We start from the raw sequence: 21,629 nt of genomic DNA, 5'->3' as shown, positions 1-21,629 counted from the left end.
GGGGGGGGGGGGGGCGAGGGGGCGCCTCGCTGCACCTCCTGCTCCATGTGACGCTGCACAGCAGGCTACAAAAACAGGGGAAGGCAGTCAAACACAGAACTCTCTCAGAGCAATGCATCCTGGGAGAGGACGCCGTCACTCCTCCTTCTGTAGTGCTCCGTCTGACGGGCAGTCGTCAAGGCAACAGGGGGCCTCCACTTCCACCCCATCTGATTGGTTGTCTCTGGCTAAGGCACACGGGATTGGCTGGGCCGGGGGGGCCAGCTCCAAGGGGGGGCCGATGGCTGCAGCGCTGCCGTTCAGCTGCTGAGGCGCAGCCTCTGGAGAGCCGGCCGCCTCCTCGGAGGGCTTTGGGGGGCTGCTGGAGGGGGGGGGAGGCGACGTCTGCAGGGCGATAGGCAGACAGAATATTAACAGAGGAGCAGCAGGACAGATGCAACGTGATAAAGAGGGAAATTATAGCTGTGATTGATATTCAGGTAGGGAAAAGTACAATAAGATTAAAAGGGATGGATTCTACTGTGGGAAGTGCGGTTGTATGAGGTCAAGAAATGATGGTGATGAATGAATTGTCAATAAATACGTTAGATCTACTGTTTTATTTGGACTGGGGCAGCAGCAAAACATAATTTAGAAAAAAAATCTATATTTTCCCCACTGTACCTTGTTGTAAAACATCTTAATCTGACAGGGAAGTAAAAGTTGTATCTATTCGCTCTTCAAAGCCAGCAGACTCCTTTGTCAAAATCTATCATTTTTTTAGGACACCGGAGTTGCCAGTCTACCGCTGCCTTGATCAGTTAGTTTGCGAGTTGCATCCAAACTTAAACGTGCGAAAGTCACACAATAACACAAACTATTAAACTAGTCACAGCAGCGGTAAACCAGCATCTCCTGAATTCTGCACAGAAAGATTACCGTTTCTATCAAAGGACTCCCGTGTCAGAGGCCTGCATAGTGGCAACGTAAGCTGAAAAAACAGTCAGTACTATACAGCAATGCATTGTTTAGCTTATATACTATTATTTAATACACCGACAATGAATACTTCACTCATACAACAGCACTTCAAAAAATCTCAACTATCGGTCTAAAGAGCTTAGAGTAAAAGTTTAGTCGTTCTTACCTGTGATCTGTTGGTAGGCGTCTTTTTCACCACCCTTGGTTTAGCTGGAATCTCTTTACCCCTCCTGTGGTAAAGAAACAGAATGAGGCGTATAAGTAGTCTGATTTAGGGTTTAATCTCACCAGCGTTAAATTGCTCATTGTTGCCATCAGTAATTAACAGCCCATATTAATGTAATCACTATAACTCAGCAGTCTTTGTATGAACTTTGAATCCAGAGTCATAATGACGGCATACAGTGTATAAAAGTGTTTATAAAAAGCTGGTGTTTCTCACAGAGGAATATGCTTGTGGCCGACTCATCTACCGAGATTATAAGAACACAGAGAAAATCCAGCTCTACAATAACTTGTCAGTTGTTAGCTGTATGAAGGATCCTCATGTTACTCACCCTCTCCCTGCTCCCACTGACACCACCTGCATGTTGAAGCCCCCTCTCCCACGGACTGGTTTGTTCCCGGCCCACTGACCGACGACCATGCCAGCGATCTCCAGTTTCCCTCCCTGGGGGGGGATTGACTGAAGGCCTGAAGAAAGAAGAAAAGTGACTACTGATACTTTTCTTATTGTAGGGTCTTAAATAAGAAACTATAGCGTTGTCAACATTCTATAAAACATGTATACATTACCTACTAACTAATACTCTATAGTACTGCATGTTGTTTTGCAGTAAGCAGTGTTTCCCACAGAACTTGATTCTATTTGTGGGGGCACCGCACCCCCCCCTGCGAGTTCATGGCTACTGTAGACAACGTTCTTGTTGCTCTGTGTTGCGTTGTTAATGAGTGAGACACACCGGAGTTGAGGATCTGTGGGGTTTATTCTCCCAAAAATATAATTTACAATTTAGGCATTTAGCAGACGCCTTATTCCAAAGCGACTTACAATGACCAATTACAGGGACATTCTCCCTGGAGTAACTGACGGCTAAGTGCCTTACTCAAGGGCTGCTAGTGGTGGTGTTCCAGGCGGGATTTGAACTCGCAACCTTCCGATCATCAGCCCACCTCACTATCCATTAGACCACCAAAAAAAAAAAATTGTGGCGGACGATATTTAATTGTAGCGGCTCGCCACAAATAAATCAATGTATGGGAAACACTGGTAAGTATACAAGAAATAAGGAATATGTAAGGCTTTATATTAACACGTCGTTTTATAATACACGTGCTGCAGCTGTAACGAGCTTTCAATGTTCTCACTTTTGCATTCTTAAAAAGCTGCTAAGAACTGGTTTCTAGTATGAAATTTGGTTCAAAATGAAGATAATTATAAATCTATGAAAAGGACAAAGTATGTTAAATAAAAAAGGATGCATCTGTGTACCTGGGAAGGCTCTTGGTCTGTGCTGGGCGGGGTGGTGAGGATGGTGTGGGTGATGATGATGAGGCATGCCCATGGGGCGAGGTGGGTAGAGGGGAGGCATGGGGTAGAAAGGGGGCACCATGGAAGCGGGGAGGAAGGGAGGAGGTGGAAGAGGAGGGGGAGGAGGAGGAGGGCGGGACAGGTTGATGCCCTCGAGGATTGCCTGACGCATCTTCTCCACCTTGGACACCAGCTCCTCCTGCAGAGCACAGACACATGTGAGAAGTTATTGCTGTTAACGCACCACAAAGCTGAAGTAAAGATGTCTGTTCCCCAGACAGCCGTTAGCAGTGTCATTTGATTCTGCATATTAACATGTTCCCTGGAGAAGCATTTAGCAAGTGAACGACGTTCACAGTAAACGACAGCAGTCACATTCTTCCAGTTAAACATTTATTAAGTTCATCAATAATTTAAGATTATTAACGTTTTAGTTTTGAATCAGTACATTCAGTGTTTGGACCAAGTTACTCCTGAAAAATAAGTTTGCCTAAATTGAAACTGCTTCAGCTGATTTGACAATATGCAAGATATTCAAGTTTGAAATGTACAACATGTAATACCTTGGAAAATGCCGTTTAATACTTTTTAATAGCCTTCATTTTCGCTAAATTGATTTATCAACTTTTAATACTTTTTAAGACCCCGCGGACACCCTGTTTATCTAATTTTACCTTTTATTTAATTCATACTGCACCTTATAAGTTATTCTCATTAATCTTGTGTGAGCACTCGCATGTCCTCTGGGTTTCATTCTCATTATTGCTGTTGCTCTGACGACTAGATTTCCCAACAGTGATTAATAAAGCGTTATCGTCTCTTTATTCGCTTGTAATTTCATTAAAAAGACACACATCCATCATGTCCTCTGTTTATTGCCGCCACACGATTACATAACCGTACCTGTCCCTCGCACATGTCCAGCAGGGCGGCCCGGTCCCGAGCGGCTCGGGCCAGTTTGCTCTGAAACAGTTTGCCGTCAAAGAAGCCCCACGGGCAGCAGTGTTCCCATGGCAACGGCTGGCCACACACATCATTGATGAACAGCGCCGTGTCAACGCCGGCCATGAAGAGGGAAGCCAGCTGCACGCCGCGGGAATCCACCTTCTCCACCTAAAAGGAAAACACACACATTTAAAATGAGAATATTGTTTAACTGCAGACGAGTGGCCGAACCTTTCAAAGTGATAAAAGTTCTGAGAACCTTGAGATCTGGCACTCGGGAGATGTTGTATTTAGCTTGTATAATGAAAATCCCTGAGGCTAGGCTCAAAAGAGTGAATTAACCTCATGCAACTAAAATGTTATCAACTCAAAGCGCTGGATCTTACTTTAAAATAACTTTAGAAAATCTAAAATACATAGCTCTCTTTTTTTTTCACAATCAGAAGATGGATCTATCAGTAGTTTATCTTTTGATATCATGAAAAATACAAAATACATAAATTACAAACAGAAACCCTTATCAATAATTTTGAGGAGTGGGGTCTCACCTTGAGCTCCTGGAGCTGGTCCGGTTCGTAGAGCTGGCTGGAAACAGCCTGAGCCAGAAAGGCATCTAGCTCGTGTCTCTGGAGGATCCTTCCACCAGGCCACTGCATCATATACCTGAGAGAGAGGCAAGACAAGGCTCTCTTTAGAGCAGGAGCAGAGATACAGGGCACAGGTGTCTACAGTCATCACTCCGTATGCAGGTGCAAGGCTTTACTATATAAAAAGGAAAATTGTGCCCCATGACATGATGTCATTTTCAATATCACAGTCAACAAGGAAACCAGATAATCCTTACATTTGCTCAAGATAATTGTTGGAATCGTGGCTTTAAAAGTGACTCAAGCTATTGGTTGATTATTAAATTCTTGTAGATCGATGAATGGTATTATCATTCAGTCTGTAGTGCACTGGGAAAGAGCTGAACAAAACTCTTCAAATACACATATACCCCTTTCACACCAACGCAGTTCCAGGGCCGGTTTGGAGCTAGAGCCTGAAAAGCACCGGGTTTTCCTGTTCACACCGCAGCGTTCACTCTAAGCTCCGTAATCCGGTTTGTTTCGAGCACCAAAAAGTTGTCCGTCTAGAAGCAAGAACCGCATACGTCACGCTTACGTCGGCGGGGGGCGAGATTAACCTGAGCTAACAGTTCAAGGCGAGTACGGCAAATAAAAGTTGTAACAAGCAGTAGTGCTGAGCAAAGTGACTAGAAGGCAACCACACACTTGTAAAAAAGAACACACACTTTATAAAGTCAGGCAACACTAACCAGGCTTCGTGTGATTCTGTTTATTTGTACCTTACTTTGACCATCCGTTCGCTGTTATTGATCATTGTGGAGAGCAGGCAGACGTTTTGTTTTGTATTATAGCAGCTATCGGATGGAATCAATACATGGGCTGCACAGGATGTCATGTCCGACTATCACAAGTAGAATCATAATGAAAAATACGCCAGTAAAATGTGCCTGTAGAAAACGGCTTATGCCACAATAGGATAGCAACAAGTAGTCAAGTTATAGTCAGTTTAGCTTCGGTTGCTATGCTAACATCACCCATTTTATACCAGAGAAACTTTCATAACAGCGTTGTGATGCCAAACAGCGTCAATTCAGACTGACACACATTCACTTAAGGGGAACTGGGGATATGCATCAGCTGCTTGTGTGACAGTCAGACAGTGAATACTTTAGAGCCGTGTGAGCTAACCCGGAGCTAACGGGAGAATAAACTCCTGTGGAAGAGCAGCCAGCCGGTAAATGCCGCTGAAACACATTAATAAACAATGAACCACGGCACTCTGGAGAAAAGTATAAGGTTGGAGAAGTCGTTATTTAATTTAAATCTGGCTTCGTATGATTAAAAGCAACACGATCATCGACATGACGCAGTCCCCCGTTGTTGTTGTGAGCTCCGTTGGGGAGAAAATCAGCGACGTAAACGGTGACGTCATGACGCAGCAGCGGCAGCACCAGTCGGGCTCTGAGCGGTGTGAACAGAGCGGGAGCTGAACCGAAGAACCGGTTCTGAACCAGAAAAGCTCTAGCACGGAGCTAGAATGGGAAAAGCCTTGGTGTGAAAGGGTACAGAGTCAGTGTTTGGCTCTCTCAGTTAGGTGCTCCTGCAAATCTCACATGGGAATTAGGGCACCACACGCATTGTTTAGCAAACTACACTAACCCAGCAGCGTCATACCTGAGCACGCAGCACATGAGCAGCAGATGCTGGGGGACCTGTGCTGGGTTGAGGAGGGCTGGGCAGTCGGAGCGTAGGCAGGCCAGGAAGGCCCTGGTTCTCCTGGAGCGGTCCTCACTGGCTCGACCCAACCACAGCCTCCGCAAGTTGGGGCAGGTCCACTCCCGGAAACACAGGGCGGGGACCAGCTCCGGAGTCAGGGCCGACTTGGCTTTACCGCTGCTCCACTCTTTGACAATCACTGGAGGAACTGTAACGCAGAGGGGAGAGAAGAGAGTTAAAAATGTACTATGTTTCGATTAAAAGACACAAGAAACAAGATACGAGTGATGTGACGTTCGCGAACGATCCGATTCTTTTGAACGGCTCTTTGGTACGAACGAAGGGAACCGAGTCCTACTTGGTGAGAGCCGTTCTTTTTATCGTTGGTTCAATGCCTGCCATAAATCAACTCGCCTTTAAAAGGAACTTGCTTTCCTGAATGCACATTTGCCCGTAGATGATGGCACAACACATGCTGCTCGAGTAGTAGTTTGGCCGGCTGAGAGATGTAGCAAGTTATACATTTTCTGTGAGTAAAAGTAGATTTCTGGCAATACAGTCAATCATTATCCTGGTGAGTCTTTGGCAGATAAACCTATTAACCCCGCCCCCTTAAAAAAAAAACCGGCTCTTTTGAACGGCTCTCGGAAAGGAACGGGGCCATACGATCCGGCTCCCTTCAAAGAGCCGTAATTCCCATCACAACAAGATACTGATACAAAGGTTTTGTACTGGCTTTGGCACAGGCTAGTCTTTTAAGAGCACAATGAATAGGGTTTGTGGCTTTTTGTAAAACAAGATTCAAAGTTGGAATAACCCCCCCCCTGAAGGAGGGCTAGGGTTACCAGCAGCAGAAAGCAAACACCAGAAAAACACATTTGTCTCATGGCTCATGATTTTGGGTTGTTGTGGTCATTTTAAAATGCTACTTGTGATTAAACTTATGCATTTGAGTTTTTCATTTATGTGATCTCTTAACCAAATTTAGATAAATAAATAACTAACTCTGTATGTTGCCCAAAAAAAACATGTATTTGTATTTAATCTTTCTGGCAGTACCTCCATGGCTCACTAGACGGTGCTCTAAGGCCCACTGGTCCAGAACGTCTTTTAGTTAAATATTATAAGTTACTGGCCCTGCAAGAAATGTATATTTGCATGCAACAAGTAAAGCCAATAACAAACTGTATTTAAAAAAAGTTTCTCATTACAGCACAAGACTCAGAAGCACAATACTTGACAGTATTTACATTTTAGATGTCAATTCTATCTGTATATGTACTTTCTATAATTAATAATTTCTATGTCAGGAGGGCAGGTGTGATGATGAAATGGTTAAAGGAAAGAAAAAGCTATATAGTAACAGTTGAGAGAGATATGATTTGGTGTGATTCCCAGAGAGAAACTGTAATAAAAGTGAGTATACAACATGTAGAGAGCACATTCTCCACTCAGTGTGGGGGCCTACCTTCCAGGGGGGCCCTCTTGCGCATAGCGAGCCTCTCCAGGCGGCGGTGGGTTTCAGCCAGACTGAAGAGCACGCCGTAGCCATATTGTCTGGCAGCGCGGAACAGCAGAGAGGCCGGAGGTAGCTCAGAGTTACACTCATCCTCTATACACACTGGCATCTTCATCTCTCCCTGAGAGAAGTGAGGAAGAAGAGATTACATGGATGATCATTTATATTGCTGTTGGTGACACCTAGAAGCTGTTTGACATCCTCGTTGATCCATTTCCCATATGGATTGTCTAAGTTGTCATTTTATAATGTTATATTACAGGGTATAAGCAGGAATCCTGAAGTCAAATGTAATACCTTTTAAGACCTTTTTTAAGACCCTTTCCATACATTTTAAGACCTCATCACCACTTGGAGTTTTAACCGGTTACATTGGCGACACACTTTACCTCACATTTACTATATTTACTATATTGTCCTTCCTCCTTATCTTCCAACCATTTGGACGCAGACTTGCATTTCCCCATAACGATGTTGTTTAACAACCGGCGTAAACGGACCTTCGCGCGCTATCAAGCAGTGAGCGTGCGATGTCCTGTTCAGATGACGTCAAATCCAACGGGACGCCATAAATAAACTACACAGAATCACACTACACACCTACGCAATGATTACATTCAGGCAGACTGTAGAATACAACCTCTTTGGACAATTGATATACTTATTGAAAACAAGATACAAAATGTAATACCTTGGAAAATGCCGTTTAATACTTTTTAATAGCCTTCATTTTCGCTAAATTGATTTATCAACTTTGAATACTTTTTAAGACCCCGCGGACACCCTGACAAATGACATATAATGCACCCTCCTGGGACAGTATTCCTCTTCAATTGCATCAGGTTTCTTTTCAACTTCCCCCCGTTAACTGGGTTATTGAGAGTTTTTCTTAAGATACTGCAAGGGTCTGAGGACACAGGAATTAGTGTGCTGTACAGATTGTAAACCCCCCTGAGGCAAATTAGAAATGTGTAGAATTGGGCTATAGAAATGACATTTTATTTGTTGATATCCCCAACACCCGCATTTTTACACATAGGGGCCTTGCAAAGACAGAATACACACTTGCAGAGACCAATGCAAGCACAAATAAAAACATGGGAGTGAGGAAATCCATTTACCTTGGTCAATATGTGGTAAATCTGGGGGTACATCAGTCCTCTTCTGTGCCTGTGCTCGGCTACACGAAGAACCTCAGCACTGACCTGAAAAGCAAAAAAAAAATAACAGGAAACGTCAGAAAATGTAACTTTTAACACAACCTAGAAGTAGTTTTTGTATTTCTCTAATCGACACAAACCTGAGGCAGAGGGGGTGTGGTGATGTCCATGTGACTGCGCGTCGCCATAGACAACAGTGACGGAATGTGTGACACGCTCCCGTTGCCTTGGGAGCCGTCTCCAGTGGCCAAGCCCCCCCTTCCAGTGGGATCCTCCCAGCGAGAGGACTTGTCCGTCAAATGGCTGAGAGAAAGGGTTCATGGGAGTGTTCAGTAAAGCTCGACTGGCATTCATCAGCTTTGTGTTCATAAGCATTTTTTCAAACACATGTTGAGGCGACCAAAGTTTGAGTTGGATGCTAACTTTGTTTATATTACTAATATTGCATCAGACGGAGATTAGCAGCAGCCACTCAGAAGTCAACAAAACCAAATATTCCAAATAATCAAAGCCTTTTTCACCACATACAAATTGTTTATATTAATGTCAAATATAAAGTTAACAGATTTCCTTATATAATATCTGCACATATATTAATGTGTGATGTCAATGCTTTGTTTTTCAGTATTTAAAATTCAAGCATATTCCTTGAAAACACAAATTAAAGCACTTTCCAAAATGTCAAGACTTTCTTCACCACAAGTTCAAGATGTCCCAATTCAGATTTTAAACCATGTTAAGATTATTTAAACTGAAAATCACGTGTGTTCCTTCTGCTCCTCCTCCATCTTCCTCCTCCTCTTCAGTATCTGTAATCCCTCAATCTCTAAGCTGCACCTGGGCTTCTTTACACCTTAAGCTTCTTGACAAAACGTCAGACAGTCAACAAGTGTATGTGTTATTGAGCTGTAATGGATGCACTGCATTCTGGGAAGGGCTCATTCCCCTTTTAACTCATCTTCATTTATAGTAACTTAGTGTAAAACACCTTCATTGTCTTGTGTCTTACTTTGCGTTGCTGTCGTTGGGTTCGTCTCCTTCTGATGACGATGAAGGAGACGGAGAGGGACCAGACTGAGGGGCAGTGTGATGATTGGGTAATCGATTTCCCCCCTGAGTGGAATCATATGGAGCCGACCAATCAGTGAAGCCCATCTTGCCCGTCAGGGAATCGTTGAGGTCTTGGGACGGTGGTGGCGCGTTCTGGAACATAGGGTTAGAGCCCGGTCCATATTGAGCATTTTGATAGGGCGGCTTCAACCCTGGAACCTGGGGGGGAGGAAACTGGAAGCAGAAGGAAGGGAAATGGATTCAAAAATAAGTACGTCCCCTCCTGACCCAGAAAGCGACGCAGCTTCTGGTCCAGGCTCTCGTCATCTCACGCCTAGACTACTGCAACTCCCTCCTGGCTGGTCTACCTGCATGTGCCATCCGACCTCTGCAGCTCATCCAGAATGCAGCGGCTCGTCTGGTCTTCAACCTTCCTAAATGTTCCCACACCACACCGCTCCTCCGCTCCCTTCACTGGCTTCCAGTAACTGCTAGAACCCACTTCAAGACACTGGTACTTGCGTACCATGCTGTGAATGGATCTGGCCCTTCCTACATCCAGGACATGGTTAAACCATACACCCCAGCACGTGCACTCCGCTCTGCATCAGCCAAACGGCTCACTGCACCCGCACTGCGAGGGGGACCCAAGTTCCCATCAGCAAAAACACGTCGGTTTGCTATCCTGGCTCCAAAATGGTGGAATGAGCTCCCCATTGAAGTCAGGACAGCAGAAAGCTTACACATCTTCCGGCGCAGACTGAAAACTCATCTCGTTCGACTCCACTTCGAGCGATAGAATTACTAACAAAGCACTTATACACTAATAAAGGACTGGCTTATCTAAAGCCAGTTGAGTAGCACTTGAAATGGTTTGGCTCTATGAAACCTGATGTACTTATATGATTCTGTTTTCTTCAAGTTTGTATCTTCTTGGTCGAATGCACTTATTGTAAGTCGCTTTGGATAACAGCGTCAGCTAAATGTAATGTAATGTAAAAGTAAGGAGCGAAGCGAGGAGAGAAAGGGAGGCGAGGGGTCCTTTCAGAGATGTGAACTAATACAAGGGCCGGACTGAATATATTTTTATTTTATAGTTCTTCATATAAAGCCGTCAGTCCTCATATTTATGATTTCATTTAAATTAATGTTTTTATAAATCCTCTAAAAGAATCCTCAGTTGGAATAAAGTAATACCCTTTATTAGTTTCGGCACTGCCCGCCCCTTTATGAGACCAGCAGCCGGTCTGAGTATATTAACTCATGAACGCAGATTATGACGGATTCTCTCACCCAATGTTCCAAAGGGAAAAGTATACTCTTTCTTCACAGTTTTCTGACGTTCTGAGACTCAAATAGCATTTTTGGAGAAAACTCATTATGAAAAATGTAGCTTGTGAGAGTCAAGTTTGTCTGATTTGTCCATCTCAAGTGGATCTGGAAACAAAAAGTGGTAACGGTACTCAAAATGTTTTTTTAAGTTGAACAATTTTAAGCAAACGACAATTAATGTTTGTGATGGCCCTAGCAAACTCATTTTAGTAAAGCTTAACAGCTCTATAAGCTGTGTTAATATGTAATATAACCAAATAATTTATAAATACATCAGACCACTTAGAGAGACAGGAAGTGCATACCATTTCATATCAGCCGTTTGTAATACTTCATCTTTTGCCTTACCCGACATACACTATTAAATTACTAATAATATGACTGTAGCCTAATCTTTATCTGGACTGTGCAGAAATACTGGGACTAAACCAAATAAAAGGAAATGCTAAATATTGGAAAAGAGCTAAAAGGAAGCTTGGAAACTTAAAACTAAAATCATACAATACCGTCCTATTTCTTCTGATGAACCGTAATCCATTCTGCTACACATACATTCATGGAGATCGAATTACAAACACACCAAGGAGGGAGAAAGAATTCCTGAGCTGAGGAATCTACCTGATTCTTTCCAGGCTGCATCGGTCCCATGTGGCCGGGTGGTCCCCCAAATCCAAACCCAGGTACTGAGCAGAAGAAACAAAGATGTAAATGAATATCATCTCCTCTTAAATACATATACGTACACATGTAGTACACCAACAAATGATGATGCAAGAGTGTGGACCATTGATGTCTAAACTTGAACTACTCACAGATGAAAGCTGAGGGCCCCATGTTGGGCGAGCGAGGTTTGGAGGCAGCTGAGAAATAATCCACGGCTTTTTTGAATCGATGCACCTTGTCCTCCATGCGAGACTGGAAACAAAAGAACAACGTGTTATGTTGACTGCATAACATGGTGAGAAGGAGAAGATCAATTGCAAAGGCCAGATGGATGAACACATCTGTTGCCGATTTATTTTCAGACGTCAGCAAATGACTGAAAGACACTAGCAATGGGAATGTTAAGAATGAATGACCTGACAAATGTCTGAAGTTACCCTGCCTTGAAATAAAAGGGTGGCACAGGTGGCTTTAACCAGTTGAGCACCGAGCCTGTTTTTCAGGTCTCAGGCTCGAAGATGACATTCCCAGAACAAATGACAATAACTTCACTTCTAAAAAGGGGTAAATTAATCATCTCTTTTCTCAAAGCAATGATAAACATGTGAGTTGGATGTAGAAGAGTCAGAATCAATATAGATGTTTTTTATTTTAAAGTAAATTCAAATTGAACATAGTAAAACAATTTAAATGATAGTGTCCGTCCAAAAGAAAACATTACTTATAGTGAAAACTACCCTTGAATGATGGGTTAGTAGACTAAAAGCTTTAGGAATCCAAACTATAACATATAATAAGTAACTTGTATCAAGATTGATGCAAAACAAGTGACATTTGACCTTTTTAGAGAGGTTTAGCAAAAAGAAACCACTTCTGGGGTCATTTGGGTGATTTGGATGATTGACACCTCTTTTTAACCGTTAGAGCCAATAGAATCGAGGGGAAGTTCCTGAAATCCATCTAAACATTACCCATTGGTGAATGAGTGATGCGTAGCCAGAATACCCAAAACCGGAAGCTGTCATACACTCTCATAGCAACTATATATGAAAACTCCGTTATTGACATAAAAATGGAATGATGGATTATCAGTAATCATTTCAAAATGACACAGACACATTGGATTAACCTTCAGCTGCGTTGTAATGCCATTGAACACAACTTTTGATCAGAATAACAGCAAAAGGTAAGACCAATTTCCCGATTTTGCTCCATAAAGCTACGTCGTGTGTTGTCTGGCTTTGCTTCCCCTGTCGCGAGTTTTGATCGCACTTGTATTTCTGGAATCTGTGGAATCTCAGCTTGCTAGCTAATATCTTGTTTGTGCAGATCCGATAAGTAATAAAGTATTTATACCTAGAGTTCTGTGCTAAGTGCGTTAGCATCTTTTTCATTTAGACGCTTCTTGTGAGACTTGTGTTTTGTTTCAGTAAAAATGGTTCGTATCGTCAGTTAGCTTAGAGTTTCTTCCCGTTAGGTGGGTCTGACACATTCATAGTTTATTAAATGTTAAGAAGCCCTCAGACGCTGTTTCTTGCAAGATGTTGCGTCATGGGGCTTAACAGGTGAATGACTTAGGGTTCAGTAGGGTTGGGTTTTTAGACTCAACCCTAGCTCAATTTTTAGATCCGTTACAAATCAGTGACTTGCCTGAAATTCCTTAAAATGTTAAGGCTGACAATATTCCTTTTCTCCTAATAGTCAAAAAATCGTATGTAAAAAATATCCCAAAATGCTTTAATCTGTCTCAGCTCAAACCTATTTGACTATAGATCATTTATTTTATATAGGTCAAATACATAAGTTAAAACGTTTAAAAAGGCCAAATAATTTCACCATAGTTTTGAATAAACATGCCTTAAACGGGGTAAATTATGTTGGGGACTATTTTCAGAGGCGGAATAATCCACATTTGGTGCTCGAGTGAGTATTTGGGACAGCAGGACCAAGCGGGATTGACTCAAAATAAACCATTGTTTTATCCTAATGAAGGAACAAGTGTAACAGTGACGCTTATTGATTTGTTTTTAATAGTTTTTGAACAACTATGGAGGCATAGAGGAAGAAGATGTATAAGAATGTGGATACACAGTTAATTATTGGTACCTTTAGAGTATCACCAGACTTTTCCGTAAGATCCAAGTCTAAGAGATTTGTCTACAACAGTTTCCTGCAACAAGTAATGGAATAAAAAGGATGTGCTGCTCCAACTCAGAGAATCAGTTGTTTACTGGACTGGAGTAAGCATGGCAGTGCGCCGCAAATACTTTTAAGAGCAAGAATAATTCACTTAACAATAAATAAAAAAGGGAACATTCTCAAGGGGAGCTTCAAGTCATTTGCGACTCAAACATGCATCCACATTACCTCAGTCAAAATTGTTTTCATAACACAGGAGATTCATTTAGTTTACCTTGGCTGAATCATACAAAATTGCTTGTTTTATCAAACCAACAGTACCAACCCCTACTACATATTTAGTTTAATCTCATTTGACAAAAAAAAAAAAATTCAATACCGAAATGTAAAAGTACTGGACCCAACTGCATTTTTTAAAAATATTTTTTTAAATGATTAAACCTTTTGTCTATTAACTTCCTGTTGATCAACCAATACATGAATCAAGGTCAACTTTACAACTTTTTTTTAGCTTAGACGTAAATACAGCTCCGATGGAAAAAATATGGCAATCGCAAAGATTGTTAAGAAATTCAATTGAAATATAGACTTTTATATTTAGGATAATCGTGTTAAACATTTATATGAACAGTGGGGGCATACGGTTTAACACTGATGTGAGGAAGTGCAGACGCTGACTCAGGATCTTGTGTCCACAGTCGTGACCTATTTAACAACATGCAACAGTCTGGCATGTCAATCAGAGACGGAAAACATAAATCTAAATCAATCAATTCAAATTTAACTAAAAAAAAGGGTTAACAGAAACACATCACTGTCAGAGGGGGAGAGGACCCACCTGTGACTGTTTGAAGACATCTCTGGCGATGGCATCGAGGTTTCCCAGGTCTTTGATGGAGGAGACGTACTCTGATACGGCCTTGATCACCACCTCACAGGGCGGCAGCACCAACTGGTGGGCTCGCACCTGAGAGAGAGAACAGAACAAAGGTTTAAATACACATACGCCTGGTAGGGTGGGGAGTAGGGTAAGATGATATGATGATATATATTGTGCACGGGTAGATATGTTAAAATATCGCTGATAATGCAATCCCGCACACAATTAATCTAATTTCATAAAACCACTTTAAAGGTAGGGTAGGTAAGAATGGAGAAACCAGCTCAAGTGCGCTAGAATTTGAAAGTACACAACCGAAAAAAATCTGCCCCTTCCTTCAGACTTCCTTACAGAGCCCCTCCTCCAACACACACGAACGCGCACATGACCAATGAGGGCACGAGATAAGTTTATGCATGAGATGGAAGGCTGACAGGCAGGTAGGCCATCCAATTATCTGCCGCGGGCCGAGGCAGATAATTGGACTTGCTTTTTACAGCGCCACGGCTTCCACAGATTAAATATTTGTATATATTTATTGTCAAAGCATTTAACAATCCAGCAGTGGCTCAGTCAGTAGGGGCTTGGACTGTGAGCCGTAGGGTCGCCGGTACAAGTCCCCGAACAGACCTAAATATGGAGACAACCCCCTTCCCCCCCACTCCAATTGCTCCCCGGGCGCTGTACAATAGCTGCCCACTGCTCCTAGTACTAGACTCCTGGTACTAGGATGGGTTAAATGCAGAGGCCAAATGTCACTGTGTGCTCTGCATGTGTGACCATTAAAGAGGGGTTTCATCGCTCCGATTCTATTCTATTCTATAATGTATTCATTGCTATCGGGATGTTAAGAGCATTGAAGTGAATTACCTACCCCACCTTTAAGCTGCAAGAAGTACACTGATTTCTCCTGATAGCTAAACTGGATTTTTATGTTAATATTTATTCCATTAATTTCTATAATTTTCATGATTTAAAAGTCATAATTTCCTACATGTTTCACAATAAAAGCTTCCGAGAGGATTTTCCTGTAAAAGACCAGCAGTCAAAAACAGGAAGGCTTTTCTCTAATATAAAAAATATACTTTTATTACAATATGGAGATTTGATATAAAAGCTCTGGTGCTTATGTTTATATTTAAAAAGGTAAATCAGGGTTCACTTCACTAATTGACTAATTATATTATAATGTGATTATTAGAGTTCGTATACTTTTAAATTAGGCTGTGGTTTGCAGAGGACTTAATGTGGTACCTTGAGAGAAGCGAGAGGGTGTTCTGGTCCCAGCAGACTCCAGTGGAAGGCAGCCAGGTCCTCATCAGGCAGAATATGATTTCCTGCGAGACAGAAACTCTTTAATGTTTGCTGCTTCAATAGAAAAGTCAAACAGAGAAAAAGGCGTGCCAGAAACACAAAGCGTGTCCACTGAGGTATGTGGGATCGCGGTGATAATTACCCAGCAGAGCAGCAAAGCAGGGCAGGTGCTGTGTCTTCAGCCCGAGCTGCCTGGCGGCCTCAGACAGCAGGTACTGGTGTGTGGTTAGGTTCTTGCCGTTCCAGCTCAGTTTGAGCCCGTGCGACGAGAAGTAGGCGGGTACGTTGCAGAGAGCAAACTCAGAATCCTGAGCGATCAGGCCGGAAAATCCAAAGTCTCTGTAAAGAGACAGCACTTCCTGGTGGTGGTCCTCCAAAGTCTGTACAACCTGTGGATTTACAAAACACCAAAACTCTGAATTTCATGTCTTTTTGTTTATTACCTTGTTGTTTTTAGTGTTTGTAGGTTTTAGTTTAGTTTCAGCTCTGCAGAAGATTTTGTTTCTTTATATTTGGTTTGGATTTTAAGTGTTTTTGTATTATATTAAATTCTAGTATATTGTGTAAGTATGTTGCTAAAGATGCAATCAAAACGCATGGTTGGAGAACTGCATAGTTATGTATGTAATGTTTAAATATGGGAATAACTTTCACCAACAGATTCAGATGTTAACATTAAACTTGGGATGAATAGCTTGGTAAATAGCATTTGGGATGCATTGAGTGAGTATAATATTTAAGTCATGTTCTTGTTATTTTATTCTACAAGGAGTACACTTGTCGAAGCAATTGTGACAGTGCCATCTGGAAAATTGTGGTGGCCATTTTTATAAAAGAAAAACTATCAATTAATCTATAAAATAATTGAGAAAATAATATATAATGAAATTTACGATAACGTGCAGCCCTACATTTACAACTGCACAATATATACTTTTTAATTCAATACCAAAAGCAAATGAAAGGCAGAACTGAGCACATAACGTTTATCGCAAAAGACAAATATAACAAAGTTTGCATATTGTTCTACCTTCTGTACAATGATGGATCTGTGAGACTGATCAGCTACCAAAGCAATCACTGCATACTGAATTTACCAGGATAGAGGTCACAGACGACCAGTGGTGCTGCCACTTTGTATACTCTCAAAATACTAAAGCTTCATAGCATTTGCGGAAATACATCTATGGAAAATGTGTGCAGCACCAAACGGTTCTAAATCACTGGTAGTGATGCAGACACTTGGACCTAGGGCAACATAAGTGTTCAGAGCCCACTCATGCAGAACCCATTGGAGGGTGAGGTGCACGACTACGCCAGAGAGCGAGCATGAGAGCTTCAGACTTGTTAATAATGTTAATCTTGTTTAACTATGTCAACGTTAATGAGAATGAAAACTAAATAATTATACTCAGATACATACAAAATCGGTTTGATGAGCTGGTAATCAAATCTGTCTTCAAATGAATGCAACATGTGGCAGTGATGGCTGAGTATGATAAGCTGTTTCACAACTATTCAAAATTGCCTAACATGTATTGTGTCAGACTGATTCATAATCAAACTGAAACTAAATACCAATGTTAACATCCAGAATAAAATATCACAATAATTAGAAAATGACAAACTAGCTGGCATGCAGCACATGTAAAGCTGAGAAAGTGACAGAGGAAGAGTAATAACTTTAGTAAAGGTGCCATTCAAGCCGAGAACATATATTTTAAGCTGCAGAAATAGGACTGTATCTCAGAATACAGGTCGGAAAAACAGAAAGTACACATGGGAACAGTGAGTAATGATGTTATACACACACACACAACGGCAGAATGTGTTGTACTGTAATGTGGGTGGGATTTTTCTGTTCTCTATCATGTCACGGTACTCTGTTGCTTTTATAAATACTATCATGCAAGCAGATAGGAAGGTATGTCAAAAGATAAAATAGTAATGTTGACAGGAGTGAACGATGAGAGTCTATCAGTGGTTTTGATGCATTCATGGCAGGCCTAGAACCTAACCTTATGAGTCACATTTCCTTTCTCAAACCCATTTGAACTTTTTTATTTTTTTAAGATGATTATAGTACACCCAGCTACTTTAGTTTTAACCATAGCCAATATTCTTGAAAATAGGTCAGATGCACACATTTTTATTTATTTAAATATTCTCAATCATCCATTAACTGAAATGCAAAACAAATCATTATAAATGTGCCACTGTCAGGCAACAGGGGCCTATTAATAGTCTATCCACTCAGCAGTTGTTCAACAATGTATAAAGGGTTCAATGAGTTCATGTTATGCAATATATAGGCTGGTCTAGGTCATGTTGCGCAATACATGTTGCTCTAATGCACAGACTGGTTTTGCCGGTAGATGCTGCTCCACATTAGCACCGGATACATTTCTCCTCCCAGTAGACCAGCACAAATAAAGGAGAGCAGATAAGGCAATGCATCACTGATATAGATATATATACTCTGCTGGTTTAAAACTGCCAATGCAAAAACAGCCTGTTTGATAGATTATGTGTGTTTTGCTTAAGTTCTTAGGGCTGGTATGTGCACTTGTTCCCCAACTGGAAGGAGTTAACACGGCGCTGGATGATGTAAACTGCTAAATGGGCGTGCAACAAGAAAGGGTAAGTGTTAAATTAACAGCACAGCACATGACCACAATAAAACAACTTAACACAGCTTTGATCACACATGGCTCACCCGCACTCGGAAGCGGAACATGGCGAGGCGGACGCAGTGGCTGAGGCAGGCCGGGGGCAGGAACCATGCTCTGGGAGGCGGGGTGGCCTTGCTGCCGACGTGGTTGACTATCAGCTGCGCGGTCTGTCGCTGGCCCTGAGCTCGCCGCGCCCACTCGGGCCAGCGCTCCTTCCCCAGTGTGCCGTTGAAAACCACGACCAGCTCCAGGCCCCCCTGGTACAGGCAGGCCTGCGACAGGGCGGCCAGGTAGCCCAGCATGGCGTTCCACTCTCCCCCGCACACCCAGTCCGTCTGGTAGCCGCCGTAGAGGCGCTGCAGGCCGGAGTCAGCGTCGATTAGGATCCTGGCAGGCGGGGGCGGGGGAGGCATGGGCCCGGGGTGATGTGGGTGGTGGTGTTGGTGATGGTGGTGAGGGGGCTGGCGGGCCGCGGTACGGGCAAGCTTCAGGAGGTCCACCGGGACTGCGGCCCCGGGACACCGCTTCTCTAAATACTCTTGAAAACCCTGCACTCCCATGACGGTGTTGTTCAGCCTGTGTGTCTGGCCGGGAGAGGGCTCTGAATACGTTCTGTACGCCGTGTTTGTAATGTAATGTGGGGCGAGACCGGAGCTAGCTGTGCACTTTAGGCAAGCTAACTGGTCTCTGATTCAGTGAAAAACTGTAGTTTAGTTAACCCTGCAAAACAACTTATCTGTCACCCAGATTAGTGAAATCAGTCACCATGCACTGATGTACACGTGTGTCAGCTATCGTTACTGATTCCGAGATATCGAACTGCGAATTTCTCAGTTTTGGTCGTGGGTGCTCAGTTTAGTGTCCATCCCTGTGGATTTTTGGTGAGATGCCAGCAAGGCCAGTGTAGCTACCTACCACCAGAAAAAGTTCAACACATTTCCTGCTCCCATAATTTGGCTTTAACATAACCAGCTTCAAAAATGTAGTTGGCAGCAAGTAACGGAAATGCAGCAAGGTGGTTGATGGTGTTAAAAAATTGCAAATAAAACAATTACCCTGCTAGTTTGTGCACATGAAACAGATGCAATACTGCGCATTAGTTAGCAACCCACAGGCTGGATGGCCAGTTCGCGGACATGATGTTAAACCGAGCAGCTTGCTAAATCGTTTTTTTTTTTACCTGACAGCTGAAATATTTGACATTTAATCTGCACTACCTCCGGCAAATATCACCGCGCTTGTATCGGTAGCTTGTTGGTTTGCAGGTGTCAGAATATGAATTAAAACAAACTAACAAGCGGTGTGCCTGGCTAGCTGCACTAACAGTTGCTAAGTGATCGTTAGCCGTTAGCTGCTGGCAGGGTCCCCGGCGTGATTTGACGCGTCAACTCCCGAAGACAAGTCCGGGGCCGACACGACGCGGAATGAGATGGATGTTTAACGAAATAAAACAAAAGTAACTAAAATTAAATTAAAATAAAAGCCCGATGGTGCCTCCCTCGCTGTCTTCCACACTCACGGCTTCATGTTGCAGAGGGGAACATTACTTCCAAGCGACATCAGCCATCTTGCGACTTCCTCGCGGCCCAGTGGAGTGGGAGGGAAGGCGGAGGGAAGTGGAGGAAGGAGGCGCGGCCGGAGGAGGGATGCTGGGAAATGTAGTCTTATTAGCGTATCACGTCGTACTGGGACAGATTTGGTGGGAAACCGATTAAAACTACAACTACCAGCATGAGGATACCGACAGTTTGGACGAGGATAAAAATGCTGGAGAGAGAGGAGAATTTCTCCAAGTGGCCCACAAGTAATTCAAGTACAGACGCCGTTATTTGTTAGTTAACCACCAGCCTCTGATAATATCACCTCTTTCATGTCAAAACGCAGATATTTATAATACCGGTAATGCTAGCTAACGTCTGCCACTGTAGACCAACGTGGATGCTAATGAAGTATTTAATGCTTCAGTAGTGAACATATAAGCGGTGTAAACCGGTGAATTAAAAAAAGTAAACACGAATCAACCGTTAATGAACGTTAGTAGATTAGAAAATGAGTGAGCGGTGGGTGTAACAGGTAGAATGGTGATGTCCGGTTCATGGTGGATCTTGTGTGTGTATGTCGCCCTCCTGTGGTTCACATTGGTACTCTCACAGGAATTTAGATTTAATATTAATCAATTTAACACCAGGAATTTTTACAAAACAAGACAGGGAAGACAAAAGATAGTCATCATTTTAATACATTTAACACAAAGGATCTATATGCAACACAATCTATCATAAACAATAATGGTACAATTATTCTGAAAATCTATTAGGAAACATAAAACAACATTACGAAAATAGAAACCATCAAGTAATTAAATGTTTTGATTATTTATTATAAGATTATAAGTATTTCAGCAACTTTAAATGTCTAGTTGGCTAAATTAAACATTATATGACATGATAGGCAAAAGAAGGACAAAGGTCTTTCCACTTTCAAGTTTGAATATGATATTTACCCCAAATAATCAAAAAATGTAGTTTCTGAAATGTTTGCCTCCATGCAAGCTATTCATAAAATTAAATAAAGTAAATGACAGAATGTTGTTAGACTACAATAATGAAAAACATGGTATTAGACCACTATGATAGAGACAATTGTGTATATCAGAACAAAACATTATTTTAAGGACTTTATATACGAATGTTTATTTTAATCCAAACACCATATATATATTACTACATGGAACAATTCAAACTGCAGTGCATGGGAGAATTAAAACTCACTTGAAGAAACATTTTTCAAATATTTCCCCCAACTTGTTTGACAGTTGAAAATATATATATATTTTTTTTACCTGATCTTAAACACAGGGGAAACAAACTTTAGATCAGACTTAGAAAAATGTATCGCGATATTCTTTTCACCTGCCTCTCCGGGCTTTCTTACAATCAGTGTAAGGACTTTTTTTTAAGGGTCAAATGTGTCAGCTTCTGAATAACAAAGCATGCAAAGATCCACCCTCAAATGTATATATTTTGTGTAATAAATTCCTGAAAGGGAATTCTTGGAGGGAAAAGTGCCATGGGGATCAAGCTATCTATCTAGGCCACCGTTGAGGCTGTATGTTAGCGTTACCATGGTAACACGGAGCTAGCTTGAAGGACTTCATTGTGCTCAGATCTTTGTCTCTG

At 42.2% G+C, this 21,629-nt stretch overlaps 1 protein-coding gene across 1 annotated transcript; it reads right to left on the bottom strand.

Annotated features, from left to right (window-relative positions):
- Window positions 1-19,010, bottom strand: fam120c (family with sequence similarity 120C). Its single transcript, XM_034131825.1, has 17 exons — window positions 18,495-19,010; window positions 15,921-16,167; window positions 15,719-15,801; window positions 14,423-14,551; window positions 11,595-11,697; window positions 11,401-11,465; window positions 9,410-9,684; window positions 8,541-8,703; window positions 8,362-8,445; window positions 7,190-7,361; window positions 5,680-5,929; window positions 3,985-4,099; window positions 3,395-3,604; window positions 2,453-2,690; window positions 1,518-1,653; window positions 1,127-1,190; window positions 1-384 (listed from the first exon to the last, which is right to left on the bottom strand). Exons 1-17 carry the CDS (start codon window positions 19,008-19,010, stop codon window positions 136-138), a joined length of 3,099 nt encoding a protein of 1,032 aa, XP_033987716.1. The 3' UTR covers window positions 1-135.
- Between the last annotated feature and the right edge of the window lie 2,619 nt (window positions 19,011-21,629).

The sequence above is a fragment of the Trematomus bernacchii genome, unplaced genomic scaffold (genome assembly GCF_902827165.1).
Source record: "Trematomus bernacchii unplaced genomic scaffold, fTreBer1.1, whole genome shotgun sequence".
In the NCBI taxonomy this organism is placed as follows: Eukaryota; Metazoa; Chordata; class Actinopteri; order Perciformes; family Nototheniidae; genus Trematomus; species Trematomus bernacchii.
Note: the sequence above shows the minus strand (reverse complement) of the source record. Positions and strands in the feature narration are given on the sequence as shown.

Excerpts from the sequence above, each read along its gene's own strand:
- fam120c (XM_034131825.1), bottom strand. The coding sequence starts at position 19,010 with ATGGGAGTGCAGGGTTTTCAAGAGTATTTAGAGAAGCGGTGTCCCGGG. Across the intron at positions 11,698-14,422 it reads ATGTCTTCAAACAGTCACAG|TCTCGCATGGAGGACAAGGT; the intron begins GTGGGTCCTCTC and ends TTTTGTTTCCAG. Across the intron at positions 1,654-2,452 it reads CAGACCAAGAGCCTTCCCAG|GCCTTCAGTCAATCCCCCCC; the intron begins GTACACAGATGC and ends TTCTTTCTTCAG.